The 14,975-nt window shown below is 45.9% G+C and overlaps 1 protein-coding gene across 2 annotated transcripts in view; it reads left to right on the top strand.

The window, feature by feature from the left end:
- MNT (MAX network transcriptional repressor) overlaps positions 1-14,975 on the top strand; it is a 68,293-nt gene that overhangs the window by 18,765 nt on the left and 34,553 nt on the right. The window contains exons 2-4 of one of the 2 annotated variants that reach the window (XM_019511034.1): positions 6,219-6,798; positions 10,389-10,430; positions 11,089-11,200. In XM_019511034.1, the coding sequence (XP_019366579.1) occupies positions 6,219-6,798; positions 10,389-10,430; positions 11,089-11,200 (734 nt within the window). The remainder of the gene's footprint in view (positions 1-6,218; positions 6,799-10,388; positions 10,431-11,088; positions 11,201-14,975) is intronic. The other variant, XM_019511035.1, reaches the window with a different exon arrangement.

A 14,975-nucleotide genomic window follows, 5' to 3' on the forward strand; every position in this document is an offset into this window, starting at 1 on the left:
CAAGAGTTCGGTTCTTCCATGTGGAATACGTGGATAGGTGATGTTCGTTGTGAAGTAAGAGGCTTATGGGAGCACAGAGCTAAAACATGAAATGGCCAAAACACACCAGTGCAGCTGCTGTGTAAAAGCTGAGCTAAGACCCATTCCTAACATGGCTCAACAAGATTTATCTGTTTCAGGCCCCCAATCCTGCCCCTGTGAAGCAACTAAGCTATGTGGAAAGGAATCTTGTGCCTGATAAACACTGATTTTGCTCGTTATTCAACATACGCTGTTAATCTTTCTAGGGAGCTTTGATAGAGATGGGTTTACGTGTAAATAACAGTACAGAAAGTCTCCCCCTTAACCATAAAATGGGAGATTTTCAAAGGCACTGACCCAGCCTTGATGAAGAATGCCTTGCATTCAAAAGCTTGTCTAGCTTTATCCCACTCAGGCAGTTGGTCCAATAAAAGATATCGCCCACAAAAATCCTTGCCTCTCGCATAGAGTTAATTGACTCTCTTTCTCTTTCCATCAGAAGTATAAAGCGTACGTTGAGATAAGATGCCTGACTTTTGCAAAGGCAGATGCTGTTTGCATGCGAATTATGACTGTTGACAGTCTCTCCAGTAGCAACATTAATAACAGAGGTTTGTCTGCATTGTTCTCTTGCTCACTGAACTTCTTTCTGTGGTCTGACAACTGGTGCTCCAGCCCCAGGACCCTCTGTCCACACAGCAGCAATGCTTGTAATTACAGTGTGATGGAGTTGCCAGGGCATTTGAAAGAGAGGAGTTAGACTTAAACCCAGCGGCTTATTAGATAAACGGAGTGTCCCTGGCACTATGTGCTTGTGAAACATTTAGGCCCTAAAATAGCACCAATCCATTTGTCAGGGAATGTTGACCCTGCTTCCTGTATCCTCTTGTGACATAATTTGCTCTCTCTCCTGTTCCTCTTGCTGCTGGTATTATTGTCATCCCCCTTTATTATGTGCGACCACTGTACTTTGGTTGTCAACTTAGTTAAAATCCTCAGCCCTTGGGACTGAAATCTTGTACTCACAGAACATATACAGAATGAGCAGGGACAAAGCAGGACTCCTTATCCCAGCACCTATCAGCTGTGGCCTAAAGAGACTACCTTAGGGATAAGAAGGGAATTTAGCCTTTGTAATCATGCAGTCCTTGTCCTTTCTGCTGAGAATGTCAAAAAGGGGTGGCAAGTGTGAAGATCAATTTAGCAATGTGTGGGTTAAAAATACATGTGAAATATGCCTGCCCTAGACATTGCATGTCTCACACGTACCTATAGGAGGTCATATGTTGGCTTGTACGAAAACCACAATGAAAGTATGCATGTGGATGGTAGTTTGGGGGATAGTGTGCCCTTATTTCTATATCCACGTATGTGAAATATGGAGGGGAAAACTTGCTAGAGACCACCTCACTTGTTTCACATAGACAACTAGCAAGCTGTCAGGTGGACTTCTCAAAATGCAAGTGCCTTCAGTTGTTTGTAAGGCACAAGTATAACACTGGACAGTCTGAGCAGATCCTCATGTCCTGATGGAACCACAAGCAGTGTTTCCATCACAGAGGTATGTCTTGTGTCATTAAGGGAGATGGCTTAGAGACGTTTTTCCTCTTTGCAGTTTTGGTGACAGCTGCCAGTTTGGTTTCTTTTTTGCCCATAAGTAAGTCAGACTCAGAGGTCAGTGCCCCACTGGTGTCCGATTTGGGCTAAAACACCCTTGAAATGAAGCCTTTAACTCAAGGGACCGCAAGATTTGTGACACTAAAGGCCTTGTTGGCAGCTTGTCAGGAGCCTGAGGGCTGCATTTGCTTTGCAGAGGTATTTACATAAATATTTCTGATCAGTAATGTGTGCCTGTAACCTTATTTTCCTGTGCTCTTATCTTCCTTGATGAATGAAAATTGTCCGTTGTGTGAATTTCAATTGACTCTACTAATCTGTACATCAGTAAGCAGTGTTGGCACCTTGGAGTTACAAAGGGAAGGCCAGGTGCAGGCCACATTTTTGGGTTCTACACTGTGATTATCCTGACTTGAATGCCAGGAAATGGGACAAGAGTTCATTCATCGTTGAGTTATTCCAGGATGAATTTGGCTTCGGGGTTTTTCAGCCCTAAGCAGACTGGCAGTGGCACCAGGAATTCCTCTTATTAGACCCCCCCACAAATGTTTTACCTTTTTACAGATGGTTGGAAGTCCTTCCCCCATTCCTCACCCAACTCGGGCAATGCAAACAGAAACCTGGGTGCCATTGTGGGCACACCCTTGGCCTCTTTGAGCCAGGCTGCCTGAGCAGCTCTGATGCTGGAGTGCCTGATCAAACCTGCAGATAGAAAGCACAATTAGTCATCAGGTCACTGAGATTGAATTTCCTCATGCATCCTTTGCCAAGGCCATCCTGTTGGTTCTGGCTGCAAACCAGGCAGCAAACTAGAGCAAAAGAATTGCAGACAAAGGGCTTTTATTTATTAGTTATTAATGTTGTTCAGTTTAATAGGATCAGGCTGAAATCATCAGTAGCTCTGGTCTTCATTGTTTACAGCAGGGGATTCCTGCTGATGGGTCTTTCCCCATTATTCCTTCCTTATTTTTTATGTTAATATAGATAATGCCATTTCTGCAAGATAGGTTGGATTAGAGAGAGCCCAAAACAAACCCTGTGCACCAAGACAAATCCCCCGGTTCTTTGAGAATATCTAGATTTAAACTTCAGCCTAGTCTTTTATCTCTAACAAGCTGAATCAAAGCTCTGACCGTGAATGTCCCAAAATCTTGGGGGAAGTCCAAATTGCATGCGAGTCTCCTTTCAAAACACTGACTTTCACATGCTTTCCATCCAAGTGCTGAATGCACGTTGAAAGGTTTGGGTTTTGAGGAAGTGAACCAGATGTTATTTGTAGATGTTGGACTGTACTAATCTGCATCCGTGACCCACCCTCTGTCCTGGTTGGGAACATTTTTTGTTAATACAGCTGAGATTTGAACTAGGGTTCTCAAGGTTTATGGGAAGTCACTGTAAAAGAGGCGTACAAAGAAGTTTTCCCTCCTCTCCCTCCTCCCCGCCAGCCAGTAGGCTCTGTGCAGAACTGCTTTCTGTTGGAATTCGCTCTGTGCATATCTTACAGCGCCTGCTGCCTTTACTTTCCATTCTGAGTCATGCGTCCAGCCTGCCATGCACGTGGGGCCAAAGTCTGCTCTCCGCTCCTCTCCTGCAAACCTGGTTGATTGCAATCAGACCTGTGCCAGTGGACCTGAAACTAGAAATGGGTCTGTATTTTTTTTTTTTCTGGGAGGAAATATCCCATGTCATAAATCTCAGCTGCATTGACGAGCAAAAAAAGTTCCCAACCAGGACCTGTGACACTGACGTGTAGAAATGTAGGGCTAGAAGAAACCTCAAGCGATCATCTAATTGTGCATGTGTGTAACAGAGTGCAAGTGTTGGAATTTAAAAGGAATCCTGCAGAATCTCCCCACTGCTGTCTTCAGCTGCCCCACTAATCATCTTCAGCCAAACCTTTGTGCTTTAGTGATCTGATGTGAAGAAGTTAACTAACCAAACCCGCACACAGACGCAAAGCTATGCGAGCTATAAGATTGTTTGGTTTGGGGTTTTATGTCTGTTTTTGTACTGTTTTATTTAACGTGTTTACTTGCCTTAGGGGAATAATATATCAGTGGAGCTGAGCTTGTCTCTCTCTCAAAGACAGGAAAGCCCCGATTAAGTGTAAGTTGATGTGGCTCTTGGCTGTTTGTTTAATTGGACTGTTCTTCCCATGTCTGATGCTGACCAGTGTGGTGTGGGAAGAAGGATCTTCAAAGCTCTGGATGGATGATAGAGTTGTCTTGCATTCGGATAAAGCTAGCGATGCAGTTTGTACAGAAGCCTGGCCCTAGATTTCCTCTGCTGGAGAACCTTGTTGAATTCTGTTTTGTCCTGGCTTTGCTGTTTTAAGGGAGGGGTGTATAAAAAAGAAATGTGATGGCAGGATGCAGTGTGAATGTTATTGAGTCAGACCTCTACACGGAAACCCTTCTGCTTCCACGTGTGAGCCAACCACCACCTCCTTCCAGAATAGGCCTGTTTCACAATTAGGGATGTTGTTGCACCTGTTTTTGGCACACCCAATTTGGCCACGATCAGACACAGGATGCCAGTGTTGAGGCCCACCCCTCTAGCTCAGCATGGCGGTTCTTGTTCTCCTAACCATTTGGAGGTGACTGGGGAAGAATCGTTGCTACGTGGATGGAGCCAAGGGACCAGATCTCGATGTAACTCTTTTACTTCCATTATGGTTTACACCTCTCACACTTTGTGGGCAGCCAGTTATCTGCCCGTGTAAGGAAGCGAGCTTTCTTGGTAGGTGTCTGAGCTAAGGCTATGAGATGTCTAGGCGCCGAGGCCGTTGGCGCCATACCACTTGTATAAATAAATTTCATTTGTGCCACGTTCACACAATTAAAGCCAGAGACCTGGAACATATTTAATGAGGTTTATTTTGCTAGTCAGGACACACAGATTCCATTTACTTTGTCTGGCGTTGTAAAAACATACACGGGCTCACATGCCTGTCGAAGTAAAGTGAAGGGGCCTAATGAAATCCCCAGCGGCAACAAAATGTCGTTTATAGGCTTGATTCCCCCACTCTTCACAGCTTCATGTCACAGTAAGTCTTTTGGGTTCAGTTAAATTATGTCTCACGGAGGAGCTAAGGCAGCTGCCAAGGAAGTCCGTGACAGCTAGCTCCCACTGATACATATATATGTTGTTGGATCAGGTCCTCGTACGTGTAAACTGGAGGGCTCCCAAGCCCAAGAAATCTGCCCTGCCCTGAACTCACCCCAGTGAGATCAGTTCTAACCCTAGGCCTGTGTGCTCAAAGTCTGAAGGGTTTTGCGGGGTTTGCCTGACTTGTGCATGCAGGGGTCGCCCAGGGAAAGGAGTGGGCCAGGATGCCGTCATTTTCTCTGCTTCTCTTTGGGTTTGTCGTTGCACCCCTTGAAGGGGATGGCAGTTTTGCCATTATGGCTTTGAGCCCTTTTTAAGGCATTCAGTAGCATGAAAAGGAAGAATGGGAATGGTTTGCAGTGGACTGATTTCTTTTATTACATAGTGGGTGGCAGTTTCTTTTTAAAAGGGCATAGCCCTTCAGAGGTTTGAGAGCAAATATGTGTAGGGAAGGATCCTCTAGAAACATACAGCATCATTCAGGTGACTGAAGGTTGAATATCAAGAGCCTGCTCAAAATTTGCTTAGAGGGAATGGGGGCTGGGGCCGGAGCTTGCTTTGTCTTTAGTTTCCTTTTCTTGTTTTTCTCTTAATTGTGAACAAGTTCTTGGCAGGGGCTGGGGGGATGGTGAGGGAGTAAAATAGGTTTGCATCATTTGTACTGGTGCCAGAGCTCCACATTTCTATCTAGACTCCAGAATTCAAGAGGTGGTTGGAGCTGCAGTTTTGCTTTGGGCCCTTCTGGCTCGGACAGTAAGATCATAGTTAGAAGGTCTATAAAAGCAATTTTATGTTAGCATTATAACATAGCATTATGTTTCCAGTGGCACACTTGGCCGGGCCTGTTGTGGAAGAACTTTTGCCATCCTCTGAGTCAGACACAGACAATGATCTGGGTCATGATAGAGATCTTGAAGGTCCATTCGTTTTGTCAATCCTGCAATATTGCAAATACAGCATAGCAATATAAGTAATCAGGGTCTGGCCAGACCAGAAGGGGCATTGAGCCCGGACAGCCTTCTGTCTGTGGTCCCATTGCTTGAGGCATTAGGGTAATGGGCTGGTCTAGCACAAAACCCTTTGCTCTCCCACCTGACTGTCTGGCTGGGTTGTTGTTGAATCTGTGCCGGACTCTAAAATCTCAGGTGTCAATCAGCCGTTTGTGCTCAAGACTTGATTCTGAAGGTAGCCCAGGTTATAGATTAATAATCTGTGCCTGAACAGAGCAAAAATGTATGGAGGGGAGGCCATGGTCCAGTGGCCAGAGTACAGGATGACGAGTCACGAGACAGCCTCCATTCCTGGCTCTACCACCGACTGATTTCTTGGCCATGGCAAATCTCTTCCAATCCCAGAGCCTCATCAGCAAAATGAGGATAATGGTACTTAGCAGCTCTGAGAAGAGGCTCCTAGCTAGAGAATGCTGTGTAAATGATACCAGTCCCTGCTGACACTGTTTCTTTCTTTTACAGAAGAAAACGAAAAGCATGAAAAGCTCCGTCTAGAAAGAGAGGAGGAGCAGAAGGCCAGCATCCCAAGGGTTAACCATGCCATTCACGCCGAGGAGCTGCGCAACGAAATCCCAGCAGTGCCCATTTCTCCCCCTGCACCAGCGCCACCTCCTCCCCCACCTCCGCCGCTAGCTGCTCCTATATCTGTCATTCCCATCCCTGTCGTCACAAGCCCCCCACAGCAAGCAGCCCAGACCACCCTGTCCCCTCCGCTCATACGCCACCAGCCCCTTGTAAGCACTCCCAGTGTCAGCAAGGAAGCGTCTTCAGTTGCACCTGTTATACAGAGACCGTCTGGCCCGTTGCTTCCTGACGTCAAAGCTGCTACACCCCCTTCCGGGAGCCCCAAGCAGTTACCACAGTATGCAACGCCAGTACTGGCCATCTCTCAACACCACATGGTGCAGCAGCCCATCCAGCCCCAGACTCAGCCGCATCAACCTCTGCAGCAGCATCAGGCACCAACCTCACAGCTCAACACTCTTAAGCTGGCTCCAGCAGAAGAGGCCAAACCAAATGAGCAGAAGAAGCGACCTGGAGGGTGAGTGCATGGAAGCTTCAGGAAACATCTTAAAAACGGGGGCGTGTTTTAGTGACATAGGGTCCATGGAGTGTCCTGAAGGTGAGGGGAAAGGTGACCTGTGAATGCTGTATTAGCCCTAAGATATGGTTGCTTCGAGGAGGGATCTCAGATTAGTACCATGCAGGCTTAATGGGTATTTGAATAGATTTGTTGGTAGTAAGGTTTTAGTCTGGTTTGCCCTGATCAGAGTGCACAGGGATTTTCATCTGGCCCAGCGCTGTATTCTAAACCAACTTCCCTAGACTGCCCTACTGATCCCAAGAGGTCTCTGACACAGTGTTCAGCACCAAAGCCATATCTGCAGCCCCAAAGCCATATTGGGGAAACTGTGCCAGGATCCTGAGTGCAGCAGCCACATTTACATTTGGTTGCAGTTAGTTTAGTATCCTAGTGCAGGCAACATTTTGGTTATTTCTTCACGTAATGTGGATGATAAACTTTAGTTAAGTAAGAGGTGAGCACATGGGCATCCTGCTTAGAACATGAACATTCTGGGTGGATGTGCGGAAAGGAGCAGAGCAAACAGGCACATTGATTTCCCTGGTGGATAAGTTCTCTGAGGTCAGTGTCTCGGTTCAAGAATTAAAAGGAGAGGCTGTCAAACAACATTATCTAAAAGTGATAAGTGAAGTCCACTGTCTAGGAGGCACAGCAGAGGTAGTGTCTCTGCAAGCTTCTCTTATGCTGACCTGCCAATATGTCTCTGTTTTCAGGGGTAGGTCTCTATGGTCCACTCAGTCATCAATGCCTCTGCTGTACTGCCTGCAAAGGTGTCAGAAGTGATGTGGTTCTACATAGCCTGGACTGCGGCTAAACAAAAACCTTCTGTCCAAGCCAAGAGCTGGCCTTGTCCCTTAGCTCATTACCAAGCTGGCTGGGTTTGAACTGATAATCAAGAGTTTCCAAATTCTGCAGTCCCTTATTTATATCCTGTGCTGTCTGGTCCCTTCTGCATCAGTTCTCGGCCTTGCTATAATGTGACTGATAAAAGAGCAGGAATGGAGGGCTGTGAATTCTGCCTGGTTATGGCAAGAGAATCCCTGGTGTTGCTGAGCAGGATGACTAAGGAGTAATATTGACCTGGTTTTTATCGACTAAAAGGATAATGGCTGAAATATACACCTCCCCTGCTCCTGAGACATAAAGGAAATGATAGGATCCATAGATGTCGATGTATCCATGTAGATGTTTCTGTCCCCTGCCTGTTTCTCTGGGGAAAAGAAGGAAAAAAGCAAGCTCTTTCTCCCCCAAACTATTATTAAAATTCCAGATAGAAAGCTTATGGTATTTAGGGTCTTATCATCAGAAGCCAAGTGCAAAAATGCCTGATGAGCCTACTAAACAAACGGGTAGTGATCTCAAGTATCATGCACATATAGCTTGTGTCCGTCCCACTGTCAGGATTGCTTGTTAGGAAGGGTTGTGCTAGTGGCCAGCAAGCTGTATAACTAGCCACCAGGGCATACGCCGACCCCTGATGAGAGCAGCGCTAGTGATTTCTCCTCTGCTTTAGGTGATCGTTGAGTGTCTGCCTTTGGAGAATCAAGTCTGTGTTCTCATTTTGTAGAGCTAACTCCATTTTTATAAGAGCTGGAAAAATACGGCTTCAAAATTGTTCACTGAAGCTGTGGGCCTTGGGTCAGTTTGTAGGACATCCCTATGAAGGGCAAACAATCTCCAGACTATGCCTGTTGTTCCTAGAGATTTCTTACAGCGTGCACGACACTTACCCATTTGGCCTCAAACTGATGTGCTTGTTTCCAGAACAACAAAGCTATTAAGTTCTGTACTACATAAAGGCTTGTCTGGATCTAAGGCCATGTCTGCCCTATAGCTTTTTGCTGGCTGAACTATCTCAGTCAGGGGGTATAAAGAGGTGCGTTTCATGCCCAATATAACTGTGCTGGCAGAAGACCCCAGCATAGGTGCAGTTATACTGGCAGAATTATTACTTTTCCCAATACAGCTTGTTTCCCTCCTGGGGGTGGTTTTCCTATCCTGGTACTCGATACTAATACACAGTGCAACTTTGCACCCACACTAGAAGTGCTTTGCGGGTGTTGGTGTCGTGTACCAGTATTTCTGTAGTGATAAAGAGCTCCAAGCTAGATATAGCCTAAGAGCACATGCCCATATGCTGAGCAAGCTGGCTTGTAAATGCTGCCCTGGTGAATGCATTTAGGTCAGACACCTCAAGGTGCATGCTTGTTGTCTCCCCTTGTCTTCCAGCCACATGCATATGGAGAAATTGTTTATTCAGTTCATAAATGTTTCAACGGAAAAGGCCCTTGGCTATTTATTTTTAATTGATTGAATAATTCTGGCCCTTATTTAAAAAAAAAAAAAATTCCAACCCACTACTTTACTTCCAGTCTATTTTTAATCAGAAGTAAATAATCCTTTTGTATAGACTATATGGAAGATACATGACATCTCTACCTGTTACTAATATGGCCCATTGTCGTTGTGCCTGATCAACTAAGACAGCGATTCTTAATCAGGGTGCCACAGTACTCTGGGGTGCCTTGAGATCCTTTCAGGAGTGCCGGGGGGGTGCTACACGATGTTAGCACTGTTAGGTGTGAAAACATGATTCACAAGATAAATCCAGAGATTTTAAAGAGGAATCCATAGTGTTTAAGAGTATTCTGACATGTTGTGGTCTTTCTGAGTTCTCTGCGACAAAAAGAGTTGCTCTGTTATTTTTCTGTAGTCAAAAAATGAGTGAAAAATGAGAACTGGCATTTTCTGATGGGTGCCTCAAGTCTATCAAGGAGTGCCTCAAAGCTAAAAAAGGTTGAGAACCACAGTCTATAATACGTTTTTTGTGAAGGTGAGATGGTGTTTATGAATCCATTTGGCTTTTCCCAAAGTTTTTTTGTTTTGTTTTTTCCCCCTCTCTTTCAAAAATCTGGAGCTAGCTAGCCCTTTATCCTTTTTCTCAGGTGGTGACTGGAGAATTCCTTGATTACGTTATTTCACATTCAAATTTGGCCATGTTATTTCAGTTACAGTGGAAAACTAAAGAGATGTAAAGTATGTCTACCAAGTGCCATAGGTTTTAATTTATGACTGCACAAATCCTACCCCCACTGGTGGGTGGATATAGATTAGAAATGGGTCAGAATCCTGGCTGCAGGCTCTAGGCCTGCATACTACAGTGATTAGCGCTACATAAATACCTAAAATGCATGTTAACGTAGATACCACCAAGCTGCGCATCTTGCCCCTCTCTGCTGATATATACACTTAATATATTAACCTATGTATACCCAGTGTCCAGAAGATACATAATATTCTGTGTATGTCTGTGAGATACGGTTTAATTTATATATTATTTATATATATAAAATAGATCATATGTATAGTGTATTTAGATCTATAGTGTATATAAAAATAACATAGAAACTGGTAATTTCTAAATTCTTTTGATAGTCTTTAAAATCTCCCCCTCCATCTAAATACACACACACTGCTGAAACCTCAAGTTGAATGGCAAGAGTTCTAAACTTGACACTGAGTTTATCTTTGTTCTGTTTGGGTTACAGGGTTGGGACCAGGGAAGTGCATAATAAATTGGAGAAGAACAGGTGGGTAGAAAGCCACATTTTATATTGCAACTCCCTCTCTTTTGCTCGTAGCCTATAGATAAATGTCTTTTTCAACAAAATTCATAGTGACCTGAATGAATCTTACAATACTACCATGCTTCCTTTTAGCTGATTTTTGTCTCTTTTGCTTCCCACTGTGTTTTACTGAGCTACATAATTGGATTACAATAATACTGCAAAGCTATGCTCCTGTGCAAACACCATCCTTACATGCATAGTATTATTATTTATCACTTGAATTCAAGTAGCACCAGGAGGTCCCAACCAGTGGAGGTCAGAGCCCCATTGTGCTGTGCAAACATATAACAGAAAATGGTCTCTGCCCCAAAGATCTTACAGTCTAAATGGATCAAACGGGGAAGGGGTGGGAGGATAAGCAGAGGTATGGAGATGGAATGTTTTACCTAAGATCATGCAGCATTTGGAGAATCAGGGAGTGGATTCTCAGTCTCTTGCACTTGACTCTTACTCCTGCCACTGGATCTGCTGACTCTATTTTAAGCCTGCAGAGAGTCCTGGTGACTAAAAGTCACACAGTGTGCCTGATTGGGGCCCAAATGAAGTTGCAGTCCTCAGTCAGATTGTCATCTGCCTTCGGTTCCCTTAGAATAACAGTCAACCTGTGTTGTTTCTTTAGACGTGCACATTTGAAAGAATGCTTTGAGACATTAAAACGCAACATCCCCAACGTAGACGACAAGAAGACCTCAAACCTCAGCGTTCTAAGGAGTGCCTTGCGATACATCCAGGTACGTGCAGCCTGCAGCGACTGATTGTTACTGCAGGCCACCCAGTCAAAAACGCTTTATTCGTTGGAGCTTAAAATGCAGTGTTTTGCGTCTTTTTTCATTTAAGTTGCTTGGTTTCTTTGGTTTAGTTCTTTTGCTCTGAGTACGTATGAAGGTAAAAGGAACAAGAAAAATCAGGGTTGAATCATTTGTCCACACCAGAGCTCTGCCAGAGTCTCTTTGAATCTCTTGCATCTTCTCCCCTGTTTATCCTGGTCTCAGAAATTCCTAATTAAGCACAAGTCATTTGCCCTGACAGCAGTGCATTTTGGGTAAAAAATCCACCCTGGTGCAGCGGGCCAGATGAAGTGCCATGCACCACTGGCACCCTATTTAGGGGGTTAAAATTGGCAGAAATCTGGCGTAACCCCTGTGCTGTTTCCTTAGATGAGGGTAAATTTTACTCTTGAGCATTTGTTTCCCTGCTGCCCTGAAGCACTTGTATTTCTTGTGAAAGATTTGAATGTGAAAATAAGGCTTGATTACATATATGACATACTCATGGGCAGAAGTTGACAGAAAGCTTCCAGTTACAGACCTGGAAGCTCTGAGTAGCATTGAGATGAGAGGGAGTAGAGAGAAACTAAAGATAAAGGTCAGTCCTGCTGTAAGCAGGCCTGACTGTTGATACCACGGGTGCACAGGTGTTCGTGTCTGCAGTTCTGTTTTGTGTGCGACACTGTCAGCAGTGAAGGCCAAAAGCCGTTGTTTGTCTGCATGGCTCTGTATTCACTCAGTGAGCACGTTTTCCTTATTTAATATTTGTAGGAGTGGTTCATTAACAAGAAACTCCCACTGCTGTGTCCTGTGGTTGGGAAGTTACTGTGCTAAATCCAGTTCAAACCACATTTAATCTATAAAACAGGGATGTACTCACTTCAGGGCCCTCACATCCTATTTGTGCAGGTACTGAGCACCTGTACCTCCGGATGATTTTTCCCTTGGAGGCCCAGTGTCCAGCAGCTTTATTCACTGGAGCTTAAAATGCAGTGTTTGTGTCTTTTTCATTTAAGTTGCTTGGTTTCTTTGGTTTAACTCTTTTGCTCTGTATGAAGGTAAAAGGAACAAGAAAAATCATGGTTGAATCATTTGAGCACCTCTTTAGGGTCAGACCATAACTTAGCCCTGGGCTTTTATTAGCCTAAATCACTCCCTGTCTTTGCCAAGAGGAACGCCTTCGATAGGGGAGGCGCGGGGCATGGAAGCTAGACATATGTTAATGGTACTCGGCAAACAAAAGACGCAAAGCAGTGTTCCTTAGAAAGGTCATCTCTAGAGATGCAATCGTTTTGCAGCTAATGGGCATCGGAAAAGTCGGGAGCCTTTCATTTGATTTCCAAAGCAGGTTGCTGTCAGTTAGAAGCTGAGCTTCCATTAGCACTAACAGAGACAGAGCTATGTGATCGCCTACTCTTGCATTCGGGAGTTGAGTCCAGAGTCACGATGTCACGAACAGAGACGTCTCCAGCGTTGTTAGCTGACACTCTATGAATATTGATACAAGTGCAGATCTCGCTCTGTGTAGACTCTGCGCTCAAGCAGAATTTTTATTTGGTGCTTCTGGAAGGCGGCTTGAAAGTCTCTTTGAGGGTGTCAGTGGGGATGACTGGTGCGCTCTCTGTACCTTGGATCCATTGTGAAATACGCTGAGGCTGAGGAATGGTGCAGTTCGGTGCTGCTCCATGCAACCATACTATCGGCTCTTAATTGCTGGAAATTAAGCTCTTGCACTAGTTACAGGGAGCACTTTCCTGATGATGGAGCTGGTTGTAAGGGGAGAATAAATATTCCCAGGCTGTTAATGAAATGCACGGTCATGTCCTTAAATGCCTGGGAAGCATAATCTGCATTCATGAGTCTGAAATGTAACTGTTGACTCAGAAGAACATTGTGTCTCCCTTAATTTCCATCCTCTTGCAAGGGCTTCAGTTCAGTTCTGCCTTTGAATTGCCTTTTTCTTTGGTCACCCACTCTACTTCGCAGAGCTGTTGTCATTTCTGCATGCTGGAGTAGCAGTCAAAACCAGCCTCGTACTGGGTTTACATCTGTCTAACTCCTGTCAGCGGATGGATGCCTTGAGAACTGTGTACTGGCTGGGGGGATGTGTGGGGAAAAGATGTCTATGCTTTTCTGTACTCACCCTGCCTGAAATTAAAAGGCATGTCAAGGGAATATAATTGGGGCATACTTAGCTGTTCTGTCAAGTGAAAAATGCAGAAGTGCAGACGGTTTCCATGTTGTTGTTTTGATGCCACACTATTACAGAAATGGCTTCAAACCAAAATAAATCCTCCATGTGTAATTATCCCCATTCATCCTTCCATTAAGTTTACAATGTCTCCATCATGGTGTCAGAGCACTGTGGGCACCTGCTGTTAATTTCTTCCTATTGTGAAAACTACATTTTGGTCTGGGGAATTGCACGATGCAAGGGGAGGAAGAGAGAGAGAATGAAGCATTTAGAAAAGAAGGAAGCAGCTGCTTTTCCCCCTTTTTCTCCAAGAGCGACCTTTCACTTGCTTAGATGTACGACTGACTGTAAGAGTAGGGTGCAAAGAAGTGACTGGGGAAGGTGACCAAGCCAGGTATGCAGATGGGCTAGTATTAAATAGGTTGCGAGTACTACTTTAAACCTCTTCAGCTTCTCTCATTTGTGAAAATAGCCAGGGTTTCAACAAACCCAGGAGACCTGTGACAGTGTCACAACAGCACTTTGCAGTGCTCGTAATGAACTCTGCTGTAGGAGAGATGGTTTTAAGTGTGCTCTGTTCACGGCTAACCTGGATTGCCATCTATGGAAATCTGAGTGCGACAGTAAACGGCAGCTAGCTCCCCACACGTAGATCCCATGGCGCGCAGCGAGAACGGGGGCAGCCGAGGTGACTTCCTCATCAGGGTGGTTTTGGAGATAGCAGTTGCAGAGCCTGCAGCAGGATTTGACTAGTGCAGAGCACGACAACCCTGTACTTCTCCCATGGCTGAGCAGCTCCAGTGTCCAGACCCCGTCCTGCCTGAACCCCAGCCGTTCAGGTAGCAGGATGGCCTGTAGAGATGGCGAGGCTGCCGGGTAATGTGCGCGCAGCACATGGACGTCTGTCCCTCTGCTCCCCCTGCAGCTAAGCAGCCCGTGGGAGCACAGGTCATCGGAGAAGGCCGAGGGCACACGCAGCTGCAGAAGATGGCAAGAGGAGCCCGGTGACCACAGATGTTGCCGTGGGTTTACGGGAAGAGAATTGCTCCCAGCGGAGTATCTGTACTTGGGGTTTGAGTCTGCCCGACAGACAGAAAGTCGAGGCCGACTCCACGGGTGCGACTGAAACGGCTAGCCCGGTGAATAATGTGGAGTCACGAGAAGCAGGACAAGGCTTGCAAGTCTGTATCGGAGGAGGGCTGCGGAGGGTGGACATAACTGGGGGGTACATTCTCCTGTTAATGGCGACTGCAATCAAAGCGGCTGTATCTGTTTAGGAATAAAGGGAGTGTGGGGGGGATCGCTCCAGATTGCAGGGCCGGCCCCTTCCAGCACAGGCAGCAGCGGCGCCCTGCTAGTCGCGTCGGAGGTCTGCGGCTGCTGCGCCCCCTCCCCCCAGCTCCCCTTCCCCCGCGGGGCCGGGCGCAGGCGCAGGCGCGAGGCGGTAAGGTCACGGCGCCCCGCTCCGCCCCTCCCTCCCCCCCCTCCTTCTCCGGGCGCTCGCGCCAGCGGCCACGTGGGCAGCGAGCACATGGCCGCCCCAGT

The sequence above is a fragment of the Gavialis gangeticus genome, unplaced genomic scaffold (assembly GCF_001723915.1).
Source record: "Gavialis gangeticus isolate Ggan-Ray unplaced genomic scaffold, GavGan_comp1, whole genome shotgun sequence".
Classification (NCBI taxonomy): domain Eukaryota; kingdom Metazoa; phylum Chordata; order Crocodylia; family Gavialidae; genus Gavialis; species Gavialis gangeticus.